Genomic DNA, 14,228 nt, shown 5'->3' on the forward strand with positions numbered 1-14,228 from the left:
GATAAAAGAAGAAAGCTTTCCTTTGCTTCTGAATCCAACTCCGTCTCGTTCTATTGGCTGGAACAACGCCGGGCGGAAGCACCTACTCTGGAGGATAAGTAACAATGTGACGTTTCCTCACACCCAGTTTGTACTACGCATGCGCGGGGTGTTTGCGTAGGACTCGGGAGACAGAGATACACTGATGACAGATTGGGGAAGCAGGCAGCAAAGCTCTACCTGTCCTCCAGGTCTGGCCACTGCTTGAAGTTTCCCTGGGGGTCACTGCCGGCTTCTGCACTCTGAGCGTCCACAACCGCCTCCTGCCTCGCCCTCGGGGAGTCCTTCAGGTCCTTGCACAGGTGGAGGGTGCCTCGGGCCATGCTGTCCAGGAAGCTGAGGATCTGGAGGCAGCTCTGTATCTTGGGTGGGAGTGGGCTGGCAGAGGAAAAAGCCGCACTCGTCAAATCGGCAAATGGCCTGGCCTTTGTGTCCTCCCAGGAGTGCGGAGGAGCGCCCTCTTCCTCCAGGGCCCCGAAACAGCCCAGCAAGCAGAGGTCCTCTGCCAGCTTCTCAAACAGCCCGGTCCTCCTAAAGAAGTCACCGTTGACGGGGTCCAGGTACAGTGCTGCAGACACAGCACAGAGGGTGTGCAGGACCAGGTCCAGGGTCTGGCTGGGGGACACTGCCCCCCAGGTCTGCACTGGGGGCTCCCGGAGAGACCCCTCCAGGTCAGAGAGCAGGGACAGCAGCCCATTGAACCCACTGGAGACTCTGAAAGCAGCACGGCCTTTGGGGGTCTCCAGGATCCGGAGCAGAGACTGAAACCAATGAGATACAAGTGAGTGAGATGGAGGAGGCAGATCTTTAACGCTGAGCTCCCACCCATCCCTGCCAAAGCGTTCCGGGTGCTCTTCTGCGCTCCACTCCGTCGGAACAGCGAGCTACCGATGCGCTACTCTGAAACATTGGGAGGTCAGTACCATTCCTCTTACTTTTAGTTTTGGGTTGTGCCTCAGTGTCTTCATTCAAATGGCTGCTCTTAAAGGCTATGCTGCTTTATAGGGTTGACTTACAGTCCTGTATCTTGACTTAAATGCATCTCCCTCCACAAAGCTTTCCCTGACCCTTAGCTTGTTCTCATCCCAGGCTGAGTGCTCACACCTCTAAATCCCCAATCAAAACTCTCACCACACTGTATTGAAGCTACTTGAAAATTGTCTCAGCCTTCCCCTGGATTGAAGCCCCATGAAATCGGGCTTGCTCACTGCTGTGGAACATAGCACCTACTTAATAAATATTTGCTAAACTTATCGAATGAACCATTTCCTGTATTGCAAAAGGAGACTCACAGTGAAATCTATATAAAGCAACTTATTACTATTTACCTCCCTCTCTGTGCAAGCACAGGTACTTCTAATAAATGAAAGATAGTCAAACAAATCTACTTAAAACCTAGTGTGAAAATATGAGGAAATTAACGTGGAGAAGAGAAATCCTAATGGAAGGAAACATATAGATATAGCATATAATATAGACCGTGTGTGGAGTTTAGGCTATTACAACACACATATGCAATCTACCTTCTCCAGATTGCTGAGATTTTTACTGGACAGCCAAACTTTTAATTCCTTCTAAAATCAAATATTTACTAAGCACTTCGAATGTACTATTCATTGAGCCCAGTGCATGATATACACTAGGTATTCAATAAATGTTTCGGAAGGAAAGAAGGACTACATTCTGAAAGAATGGACTCATTCTGTGGTAAAGTTTCACACCTAAAAGTGAAGAATGCATGGATGATTTTAGATAAATATCAAAAGCCTCTAACTTTTGGTATTTAGTTATTTACTATTCATGAAAATTGCATGGGACTCCATCGAAGACCCAGGCTTCTTAGGCGTGTTTCCCAGAGAATGGCCAGTCCCTATAGTTTTGCTCTGGAGGAAGATTTGAATTGTTTTGTCCTTTCAAATGTTTAGTGTTCAGTGACACAAGAAAGAGGATTGTCCGGGCAGGCACAACTTAAAGTCAATTTCAGCATGCTTGAAACAAGTTTCAAAGAGAAAAAATAAAAAGAAATTCCCAATTTGAGAGAGAGGGGGTGATGCTGTGTCTTAAATGCATGGTTTAGGGTGACAGCCTATAGCATAATGCATGAAAGTCCATTGACAAAGAGAAAACTGGTGGGTCAGAAAAAAGGAGGGAAGGGATTAGATTTTTAAATTCTCATACAGAGAAAGTCAAATAGAAATTCAGTAAAGTTACAGGTAGCTATGAAATATGAAGTCATGCACTTTGCGGGGCAAAGGTAATTTTCCAGCTCTATCTCTAAAATGCTGGTAACCCTAACCTAACACTAGAGTTTATCTGAAATAATATAATGTGTACCCCTAACACCCAAATTCTGTTATCTAATATTATATTCTGCTACATGAAGCCTGAGCTGCTTGGCAGGCAGTCAACCCAAGCTTGGGGTAGGGAAGCACAAAATGAGCCAGGACTAAGTAAACGTACACAGGCAAGGACTCTTTCAAAGATGGAGAGAAATGATGACCAAGGAGCTGCTTAAAGTGCTCCCACGGCCCCATCAATGACATTTCAAGAAATTAAAAACAAAACAAAGATTGTAGAAACTAGGAGAATCTATAAAAGGCCAAAGGCCACGATTATGTTCAAAATGGACAAATTATCATATAGAGTGATGTAGAAAGATTCATCCTTACCAATGTGGGTCAGTTGATCTTTTCCCAGTTATAGGAGAAAAAAATGCATGACTTATGGTGGTTAGATCAAAGACTACCCACCACAGCTCAGGGGGATGACTGTGGGGAAATTGAATTGTCATTTTGTTCTTTAAAAGAAGCAGCATCAGGGCCACCCACTAACGGGGGATCAAATGAGAGTGGTGGGATAGACTTCAGGGAAATGGGCTTTCCAGACTGCCTGAAAGCTAGAAGCAAAAATGAAACATTAAGGACTAGGCAGTGACAACTGCTTTCTCCTCCTGGGTGAGGATATGACCTAACTACTTCTGAATTTGGCTCAAAACCCAGGAAAGTTTGACATTTGTAGACAGGTCCTTAAAGAGAAGATTGTATATAGACTGTTAGAGCAGATTCTCCAGAATAGTGACATTTGGTGAATGTAAAACCTTATGGTTTAGCAACACAGAGCTTTCTAGACTAGGCACGGCCTTTCTCTTTATAGACTGCATCACCACAGCTGCCTTCCCCAAACCCCACCCCCAACCCCAGGACACTGGGGCCAGTCCTCTGTGCCTGCCTTGTGTGAGCAACTCACTCCACACAGAATATTATTTCTTTGATCAAGTTGGAAATCAACTCTAACCTTGAAGTGCATGTGGTGGTGGTAGTTTCTTCCTGCCAACTGATAATCCACACAAAAGGCTGAACATTAACGTGTGGTACAGCATGCATTGCATTGTCTGTCTCGACCTGTCTCAATGTGACTCGTGCCATGGAAAATAAATAAATCACCGAGACATCAGGAAATCTTAAGCTGTTAAACTGTAAACTGTCTAGATTTATGTGAGTGCTTTCAATGGCTCCTAAAACCACTATGAGGTTGTTCAAGGCAAATGGAATGAATGGAGCTCTTCTGTTTATCACATGACACGTGACAAAACAAACACCAAAAAGAGAGAGTAATTAAAAAATAAAACTAATCAGATTACAAGCAATTGTCTAAGTGCTGCATGACCACTAAAACCCCCCTCTTTCCTTAAGAAACCATCTTCCAGTTGTCCAAGTTGACACCAGATATTGCTCAGAAGGTCTCCATCATTCAAGGAATGTTGAGAGCAGATATTTTAAAAAGAAAGCAAACCAATAATAGTCCTCCTTATGATCTGTGTCTCTCAGAGGGTCTATCCTCTGTAATTCCTAGATGGCTCTTTTCTCCTCCTGTTGGGAGGGGTGGAGAAAAAAGAAATGGCTGACCTTAATTGTTGCTTTGTTTGATTTATTAAATTCAGAGTCATTATCTAAAATGGGGGTAATCTCATTAGAACTCAGACTGCTCTATTATTTCTTGGGATGGGGTTAATTTCATATTTGCAGAGTCATAAAGTAAAGAGCCCAAAATCCAATTACAAAGGCTTAATTTCATAGCAACTAAAGAGAAACATTTCTATCATAAAGGAAAATAAATACTGCACTACTTCGGGAAACGATTTGTCAGGAACTGGGGACTTGGGAGGAGGGTCTCCATTACTGTCATTCAACTTTGCATGATAATGCATCACCTAGGCTTGAGAGTCTACGGAAGGGAGTAAATTTAATCAGCTGAAGTCAAAGTAATCAGGCTAGGGTTGACACATTTCAAGAAAGGTCAGCGTTAAGCACATTTTCTCCTCCTTAACTCAGTTACCATGTCATCGTCTCTGAGTTAGTATTCCTCAAGCTTGAATCTATAAAATGGATGTCTGCTGCAAAGCGCTAACTACATTAGGACTAACAGGATTTATTTCACATTCTATTATTTGTTATTCCTCATAATTTTCCATGTGTCATGCTGGAAGACCGGTGAGGTAATGCGATTAAGCTCAGAGTTGAACAGCTAAATGTATATTAGCAAATCAATCTGAATTTGTGCATAACCCAATCATGGTCCCACTGGCCATGGAGAGGAAATTCATTTGCTTACATTATTCTTTAACTCGGTTATCATTTGCCAGAATTAGGTGGTGAAGTCACATGTGCCTCTGTATTGGTATGGAAGCACCACTGGACTTTGGAAGCAACTGCCTTAAGTCACATGTTTCTGGAGGATTTTTCTCCTCCAGAGCAGCTGGCTGATTCTCAGGGAAGGGAAATGAGGGTGGCACCGTGATGTGAATACACTTCAGAGATGACAAACCTTTATTGGGTGGTGGGGCAGGGAGTCCTGCCTTTGAGGTCCCCACCCTCCATCACTTTCACCTCATCCTACATCTGACCCACTTTGCAGGCACAGTGCTTTGGGCAGAGTCCACTCTCAACTACCAAAAAAGGAAATCTAGCCAGAAAGAACTAATTTTACATCTTTGTTTCTCAAGGGGTTCCCAAAGTGATTTAGAACAAAGGCAGATCCCACATCAGATTCCAGCAAATGTTGGCTAGTTGCTCCCACAACTCAGTGGTGGGCAAGGCTGGAACAGGCTCTGGGGCCCAATCCTTCCCCGCCACCCACAGGAGCTGCAACGTGTTATCACCCTAGTCCTGGAAGAACAATGGCGGCTTTGGGCACCCTCCCAACTGCCCAGCAGTGACTTGGTACCCAGGGAGAAGACAGCACATTGAGTGCGGGGTATGGCTCTGTTAAATAAGCTTACACGGTGTTCATCCCTGATGTGCTCTCTTGATAGTGTGATTCTGAAATGATATTGAATCTGTAAAACACCATAATGGCTTTACATTGCTAATTCTAGAAATTCAATCCTTTTACCCAAGGGCTGACACTCCAATAAGGGTGCTTCTGGGCTATGGAGTAAACAAGATGAACTTTCCAGGAGCAAAGCAGAGAGCTTTTCTATAATGGACACAAAAACACTTGTGCTCTCCAAAACTTTTCTCTCCATGAATCTGTTTGACTTCCAATATGAAAATGTCAGAAATAGATAGGGCTTCCAATTATTCACCCAATAGAAAACCAAAGTCCTAACTGCCTTGCTCTCTGCCTTCCCTGTTCCTTATTAGAATAAGGCTCATGTGAATTAAGCTGAACACAGACATATGAGAAAAAATGCAACAAACAGCAAGATGAAGAGGAAAAATCACCAGATTTTAAATCACTAGTCTTAGATCCAAACTCAACTTCACCATTCAGTATTAGTATCTCTCGGGGCCTATCTCTGCCCAGTATTAAGATAGGACCACATGAAGCTAAGGTGCATTCCAGCTGTAAACTGTCATTAATTCTTGATATCTCTCTCCCTTACTCTCCCCTTTACATGATCCCCTCAATCCTGTTACTTCACATAATCATGGGGCTCCAGTGTCTTTCAAAAGACCTTTAACTTTCCTTTTTTGTTTCATCACCTTCACTGATTTTTTGACCCTGTGATTAAATCGCTGTTTTGGTTCTTGTCATCTGCGAAATACATGATAACTATGGTCATAATGCCACTTCTGGATGGGATTCTCATGACACATTGGCCATGCCGAACTCCACAGGATGTCATGAGATGACATGAATACAGTGGCATCAGTGCCTGACATTGGCTCTGCTGAGAAATAAAGTAGGTAAAATAAACTGAATGCCATTCTCTAACTGGTAAAATGGTTTTGTACAGAGATAGTCATGGCTAAATAAGGTTGAGGGTTTAATTTTGGAAGTCAGAGCAACTTCATATTGTATAAAATTCACCAGTGATCCAGAGTGGCATGATAATGAAACATGAGTGTGTATTGCATAGGGAGTTCTTTTGCACATAGACGTGACAGGTCCCCAAGTCAGTTCCCTGGGGGATATTTGAATTTACATCTCCTCTTCTCTTAAACAGCATAAACAAAAGAAAGGGGATTTTTTTTTTTTTTTAAGGCATAAGCCCGCAAAGACAAAAGAAATGGAAAAGCAGGAACAGCAACAAAATTGTGAGAGCTGTAAGGCTGATGATGTTTATTATCATCTTTAACTGTTTTAAGATAACTTGATGATTATTAACAATATTACAAAAACAAAAATATATGCTTCTCTTTGTTGTCCAAAGATGACAGCCTAGTTTTACGTCTCCCTTTGTAACCACTGTTCCTGTGCCTTTGACTGCCTTTTGCTTCCTCTTCCCAGTTCAGATGTTCCCTCCTCTGTGAGCCTTCCTCAAACATGTAAGGCAGCATTGGTCTCTCCTACTTCTCTGTTCCCATGGCAGCCTGCCTTCAACCTCTGGGGCATTACCACGCTGCATCACCATGATTGCTTACTTAATATTAGCCCTAGTCTACGAGCTACCAGTTGGCAAGGGCTGAATCTCATACAACTGTGTGTCCCGAGCACTCTGCATCAGACCTGGTAACTGGTAGATCCTCACTAAATGCTGGGCAAGTAAACAAGGTTGCTGCTTGGCCACCACCAATTTGAGCTCCACTTCCATAGTTTACAGTGTGGCTGGGAAGTAGCTGCCCAACTAGGGACTACATTTCCTGGCATGTCTTGCATCCAGATGAGTCCTGCCCAGAGAAACTTGGACAGAAGTTAACATGCACCAGTTTTAGGCCTGAAAAAGAATGTGTGCCATTTTCTCTGCTCTCCCTTCCTTTGTCTGATGGCTGGATTAGATGCCCAGGTGACTGCTGTCCCTGAATGACACTCCTCCCAATCACTGATTGGACGGTACGTAAGAAAGAAATCTCTAATGTGCCAGGCTATTGAGGATGGGGGATTTATTTGTTACAGCAGCCAGTAGTACTCTACCTGTATGATACAGTGACCAACTAAATGAATGAATGCATGGGCAAATGCCGATCACCTGCTGCATGTCCACGGGAAACCCATCACAAAGGAGGACTTGACATCACCTTCAGGAGATCCAGTTTCAGCTGCAGTTCCCCTTGAGTGGACGAGCACAAAGCGCCCACAATGATGCTCATGTACTCCTCGGCGTTGATGACTGAGAGCTGCTCCAAGATGCTGAGTGAGGCTCCCCGGTAGCACTCATCGTCCAGGAATATCTTGATGAAGGGCACCATGCCGTGGTCTTTCAGGACAACTGGGGACCAGACAGACAATATGGGGCTAGAGCGATGGGGGCCTTGGCACCTTAGCTTCAATTACAAGGAAAGCTTTTCCTTACAATTTCCAAGTTTGTTTGGCTACATGTGTATGTGTTTTTTTCATGCATTAGGAATTTTTTTTCAAAATCCATACCTACTGTTAAAATAAGAAGAGGAAGAGAGAAACTATGGAGCTGAGAATTAAAAAGAAAAACTGCTTTCTTCTCCAGTGAGAATTCTGTTTTTGAAAAGAAATTTCCCCCTTTTCTGTTTTTAGAGACGTAAGTAGTACAAACTTTAATTGGATATACCTCTGGCATTTATTTCCACATAATCCCCTAATCCAGGGCCAATGGCAATTCTCTCTTATCTCTGCCCAAATTCTTATTGAAAGCAAACCAGAATTTAAGAGTATGTTTAACTCGTAGGTAGTTTCTTGTGGCAAGGTGGGCGGCAGGCAGGATTTAAGAAATTTGGCTAATGGTATGTTTTTGTTTAAAAGTAATCCTAAGAATTTCTTCCCCAGGATTGATCTTTGAAGTAATCACATGTAGAATAAGAACTAGGAAGTAACTGGATCGTTCTAATGGTATGACATGGATTTGAGCTGGTCAACTCCATAAGGCAGGATTTCCCCAATTATGGGCCAGGTACCCTTTACATGGAAATCACCTTGGAAGCTTGTTTACAAGTAGATTACTAGGCTCTACCTTGACCTGATAATTAGATCTCTGGGAGGGAGCTTAGGAATATGCACCTCCCTATTAACCAGAACCTCCAGGGAATCTCTTATAGTCTAACATTAGAGATGCTCTACCATAATGAAATAATCATTCACATTTGGTATAGTTGACCTGTGAGAGCCTCAAGATAAAGATGCACCAAATCACCAAACCCACTGATGTCACTTTGCTGATGCATCTGCTTCATAGTATAATATACATGCATTTATATTTTATGCACATATTTTTAAGTATGAGAGCCACATGATCTTAGGAAGCTAAACTTTTTTGAATGGATGGAGCTACTAAATCCATCATGGGCTGAAAGCACATCAAATTATGTCTCTTAAAAATGATGAGCTTTCTTTGCCTGTATTTTACAATTTGAATCTTTTTAAAAAAGTATCTATAGTCAGTGCAGCAGGATATTAAAAGGTTTTACTTGAGGGAGATAGGGTTTCTGTGGTCTCATAAATTTAAGATAACTCTTTGATTCCCAACCTTATTTAGCAACCTAAACAGTAAAAAGTGTCTACTGATGTGTCTACCAATTTACTGTTGATCACTGAACATCAACCAGTGAATGGACATCAGCCACAGCGATAGTGTTGGTTATTCCTTGGATATAGGCTTTGAACAATGACATAAATCACCAGGAAATAGTTAATGTTTTCCCAACCAGTGACCAGGTGAATTTGATACCATCCTTACCTGCATTCCGAACTGATCCTTTCAGAAGCGTGACCACAGTTCTCAGCATCACACAAGTCAGTTCTCTTTCTATATCCTGAACTCCAGGATTGGACTCTTTGTTTCCTGCCATATTTAAGAAGCAATGAAGAAACATTTTTAAGTACATGTGATATGGCCCCAAATCTCCAATTCCATTAGTTTCCTATCCTCTTAAAGAAAGACGAATATCATGCTTCCATTACAAAGGAGTGTGCATCCCAATTCGTAAGATGTGACCCTACAACCCTTACATCAGAGGTTCTCCAACTTGAGTGCATCAAAATCCCCTGGAAGGCTTGTTGTAAAATCCAGGGTATGTACATGAGGCATGGTTAGGCAGGCAGAGCCCAGGCCCGTGCTCCTGAGGCAGGGTGAGGGAGTGCTGCCAAGGAGCCACGGGTGTACAGCCCAGCAGGGCGTGCAAAAGTGTGGCCAAGGTTTAGAGGGGCAAGCCAGCCAGCAAGGCCCTGGTGACTGACCTCTGCTCCAGGTGGGAGGCCATTGGGCCCGACAGCACCATGTGAGCAAGGTGGCCGTATCCCAGCTGACCCCGGACACGTCCCGCACACCCTTCCATCCCGGACTTTCAAGCCTCTCTGAGCCTCCTTTCCCCTTTGCATTGCTGAGGACCTGTCCTTCTGCTGTTTCCCTACCTACACACTCAGACCATATCTACTGCAGGAGGTATCTGAAAACTAAGAACTCATCAGGCCTGAGTTAGTCCCATGAGTCAGCTTCAAGTTACACCCATCCCTCCCACCTCTTCATGGGGAAGATCAGGCAAGTTATAGAAAACAAGGAGGCTGCCTGTGCTGTGAAGCCATGTAGCCCAGGGATACCCTCTCTGACTCTCAGGGCACCAGGTGACATGGGCACACTCACTTTCTCTGTTATGTTAGTGGGTGGTGGGGCTGGCACACAGACCAGGCCCAGCTAACACTGGCCCCCACCCATTCCCCACTTCCCCTCCTAAAGCTCCTGGAAGGCACCTGACTTCCTCAGGATCTTGGCCTGCTTCCGTAGCTGGGCTAGCAGCAGGCCCAGGAGCCCTGAGTCCCGGAAGATGTCAGTGAAGAGCGGGTCCCCGCCAGCGATCCTGAGGACAGTTTGCAAGGCCACGAGGGTGACGAGCGGCTCTGGGCTCTCCTGGATCAGGCGCTGCACCTTCCGCAGGATCTCATGGGGCACGTAATGCAGCTCAAACACCAGGACCTCCAGCAGCTGGAAGAAGTGCATCTGCACCAGGGTCGGCTTCAGGGGCATGATCTCCACGAACTGCGAGATGGGCTGCAGGGTCCACTCCAGCAGGAAGAAGTTGCGGGCGTTCCAGGCCCACATGGTCCTGATGGATGACAGGACTTTTGTACAGAGGACAGGGTCACTGGCTTTGTGGAAAACATTCTGCAGGACTTGGAAGGCCTGAAGATTCTTCACAGTCACCCCTGAAGATGCAAAAAAGAAATAATCCTGCAAATCATTTCTCCTGCCTATGCCTAGAAATACATGCTTGCATTATCACGAGGAAATACCATTTAAAGTTTCTATTTTCTAGCTCCTGTGGGTAAATGTCTATCAGAAGTCCAGAAAAGCCATATGCCCAGGATGTGAATAAGGCTAGAGTTGCATTGTCCAAGACGTGCTGGGTAATTAAGCATTTGAAATGTGGCCACTGTGAACTGAGGCGCGCCCTGAGTGTAAAAATACACATCAGATTTTCAAGATGTAGCACAAAGAAAAGAAGGCAAAAAAAGTCATTAACAATTATTTGTACGATCACATTTTTTGATGGTAATATTTTGGATATATTGGGTTAAATAAAATATATTATTAAAAATAATTTAACCTGTTTCTTCTTAATTTTTAAAATTTTGCTGCTAGAACATTTAAAATTATGTAATGTGGCTCACATTATATTTCCATCAGGCAGCACAGGACTGGAGGATTGGTTTCAATTAATTAAAATCAAATGATTTTAAAGATTACTAAGCAAAGTCAGTTTCATTTCTAGGCAAGCTGTTAAATAAAGACACCTTCCAAACCCACTCCCTCCTTTCTCTCCAGCTAGAAGGTTAAGTCTCATTCTCTCTCACCCAGGAGATACTTCCTCAGAGAACTCCCTGCCTCCAGCCCTCTGTGCTTCAGACACTCGAGATGTTTCTGAAACTCCTCTCTAATCCAGCCACTCCCCTGTGTGTCTGCTGGAGTCACATCCAGTGGCTTTTCCTAAACTGGTCTCACAGCTTTGCAGTCTCCACCCTCTGGTCTGCGCAGGTCTCTCTGCCCATCTCCCCAGACTCACCCAGATGTTTCTGGTCACCATTTCTTTCCCCAGGCTGTACCTTCTGTCTTTATATTTCTTCCCCTCTTTTCTACCTGGATGACCCATCCTTTACCTTGAAACTTCTCTTGAATGGGACCCTCTGTGCAGGGTTTCCTGACTGACCCAGGCAGAGCTAATTCTCTGCACTGGTGTCACCACTGTGCCTGTTTATCAGCCAGTTATTGAGTAGATTATGGCTCAAGGTTTGTGTGATGGTCTCTATAGCGAATTTTTAAGGAGCAGACACCTGGCCTCTTCACGGTGGTACCCAGCATGGGGCGGAGTGGCTGCTGGACCGAAATTACCAGTACATGTTGATTGAGTTCATCAATCAATCAGTCAGTATCTTGTAGAGCTAAGGAGGCACTGACTCTGAGCCTGGATGGCTGTTTCAGGGCCATCAGTCCCTGTTAGATAAGCAGATGTCACCGAATAAGTCACACCAGAGGTGGGGATGGAGATCACAGGCTCCCTCCATTATCTGAGAGAGTCTTTGCCTTTTTAAAGCAAACATTTCATCTCAGTCCCACCCAGGTCATCTGGAAAAATCTATAAAGGAGAGATTTTAAGTCTCCCCAAAGGCATGACAGAATCAGCCCCTACCGTATCCCTGACAGGTGCCACATGTTTGTTTCTGCACAGGGAACCAGGGAATGACCTGCATTGCCTCGTCAGGGCACAGTGCCAAGTGCTGTCAGGCACCCAGAGATACCCAGTGACCCACCAGAAGCTTCGTGATGGAACTTGAAGCCTTCCAGCTGCGGGTAAGTGATGCTGTCGAACACCTTCAGCTCTGACCTCCCACAGGTTGTCAGCCACACCACCAGCCCAAGGAGCTCCTCTAGGTGGGGGTCCACTTCACTCTGGGTCAGCCCGTCGTACCTGTGGGGACAGACAAGGCCAGCTCCCTGGACGTCTTGGACGGAGCAGCCAGGTTTGCTCATGGTGCTCCCCGCAGGGATGCAGAGGCAATGGAAATCGCAGTGCTGGGCAAGACCCAAAAGGTCTCCACCAGTTCAGCACCAAAAGACACAGTGAGTGGATAAAAGTCACTCTGTTTGCAAGCCTCAGCCCTTGATCTAAGGACGTGCAATTAGAATAAAGAGAAACCTGTGACGAGCCACAGCATCTGCTCACCGGCAGGCTGCTTTCCATGGCCAGACCCACCAAAAGTCATGAGCTTAGGGCACCAGCAGGGCAGGAGCAAAATGAGAGACTTGATATTTCAGAACGGCAACAATACAGACATCATGGCAAATAATTGGACTTTGTTAGACTTCCTCATGCTTATTTCAAGAGTGAGTATTGTTTTTGTTTCTAATCCTCCCAGGGACTCTGGAAGGCAGGGTAGAGCTATCCCACCCAAGGGGCAAATTCGCTGGGTATGGATCCATCAGCTTCTACCAGTCATTGGTAGAGGGCTGGTCCTGGAGTTGTTGATCTTTGGGCACTTCCAACCCCCAAGCATATAGGCAGAGCCAGTCACAGCCATCCCAGAAAGCCCTCCAACACAGGATGTAGATTCTGACAGGTGGCTGTTAGACCAGCCATTTGGTGGTACATGCCACCCAATGGACTTGGTAAAACTATTATCGCGATCACCCATGGGTTTCCTAAAGAAGTAGCTCCAAACCCGGCTGCACGTTGATTTACTTTTGCAATAAAAGTCTCTCTGGCCATGCCCTATGGAGATTTGTATTTCAGAAGACATTCTGAAAAGCCCCAATATCTGTCTTTCTCCAAAGCACTGCAAATGATTGTGAGGAACTTGGCTTCCACTGTTTCTTCCCCACCAAGCACAGCCACTTACCGAAGTAACACTTTGAGTAGCAGAGGGTAGCCCTCCCCATTCTCAAACTCCAGGAACAGAGCAGAGGAGACGGGGTAGGAGTCCTTCACAAAGCCCAAGACGAGGCTCACCGCCTCGCTCACCTCGGGAGCAGGGAGGGTGTCTGCAAGCCTGGAGAGGTTCTGGAGGGAGATCTTGATGCAATCCATGGCTGCAGGAAGGAAACACACCCCTGCTGAATTCAAAGGCAATAGCTTTTCTTCAGTGGTCATTCCCTCCCCACCTGCCTTTAAACTGTATATCAAGATGTGAATGATAATTCATTCAAAACACTTTTCCGCTGGTTCTTGGATCAAGAAGAAGCCTCCTCCTTGAGAAGTGTCATCCTGAGAGCCACACTCGAGGGCCCAGATGGAGAGCAGGTGAAACAGGAAGTGGAAGGGAGCCTCTAAGCCCTCTGCTCTTAATTCCCAGCACACAGGACAGTCCAGGCCCATCAAATAACAAGATGCAAGACACAAGACCTGAGTGTCGCAGAAGACCTTAAGGAAGCAATGCTGAGCAGAAATTAGCTTGATGAAAAGTGTAGGGAAGGATATATGAACACATGGGAAGATGAAGGGCAAAAAGATGGTGTGTATCAGCTACTAAAGAATCCAGGGGGTTGGAGCCGGGAAGTGTGGTCCACAAGGGAAAGGGAGGAAGACAGGCCCCACTGGTATGTGGCCTGCTGTGGAACACACTGGTTACCCCAGAGCTGTGAGAAGCCAGGGAAAGAATGGAGTCAGCAGAGAGATGTCACTGGGTTTGCATTTGGGTGGATCACTGTTTTTAGGGCTCTTTCATTGGGGGAAGCCTCTTCTGAGTGCCAGGAAAGCCACACCAGTGGATCAGGAAAAGTGTCTACCAGAATTTGAGATAAGGCATGCTCAGTCCCTCACCTGCGAGGCCAAGGACAAGTTCCAAACTCT

The 14,228-nt window shown here is 45.2% G+C and overlaps 1 protein-coding gene across 1 annotated transcript in view; it reads right to left on the bottom strand.

Annotated features, from left to right (window-relative positions):
- Nucleotides 1-14,228, bottom strand: part of WDFY4 (WDFY family member 4) — a 250,641-nt gene that overhangs the window by 219,927 nt on the left and 16,486 nt on the right. Inside the window, exons 7-12 of the mRNA XM_061196332.1 lie at nucleotides 13,279-13,468; nucleotides 12,193-12,350; nucleotides 10,138-10,590; nucleotides 9,128-9,232; nucleotides 7,500-7,690; nucleotides 220-800 (exon numbers count right to left, since the gene is read on the bottom strand). Coding sequence (XP_061052315.1) covers nucleotides 220-800; nucleotides 7,500-7,690; nucleotides 9,128-9,232; nucleotides 10,138-10,590; nucleotides 12,193-12,350; nucleotides 13,279-13,468 — 1,678 coding nt within the window. The remainder of the gene's footprint in view (nucleotides 1-219; nucleotides 801-7,499; nucleotides 7,691-9,127; nucleotides 9,233-10,137; nucleotides 10,591-12,192; nucleotides 12,351-13,278; nucleotides 13,469-14,228) is intronic.

This window comes from Eubalaena glacialis, chromosome 1 (genome assembly GCF_028564815.1).
Source record: "Eubalaena glacialis isolate mEubGla1 chromosome 1, mEubGla1.1.hap2.+ XY, whole genome shotgun sequence".
Classification (NCBI taxonomy): Eukaryota; Metazoa; Chordata; class Mammalia; order Artiodactyla; family Balaenidae; genus Eubalaena; species Eubalaena glacialis.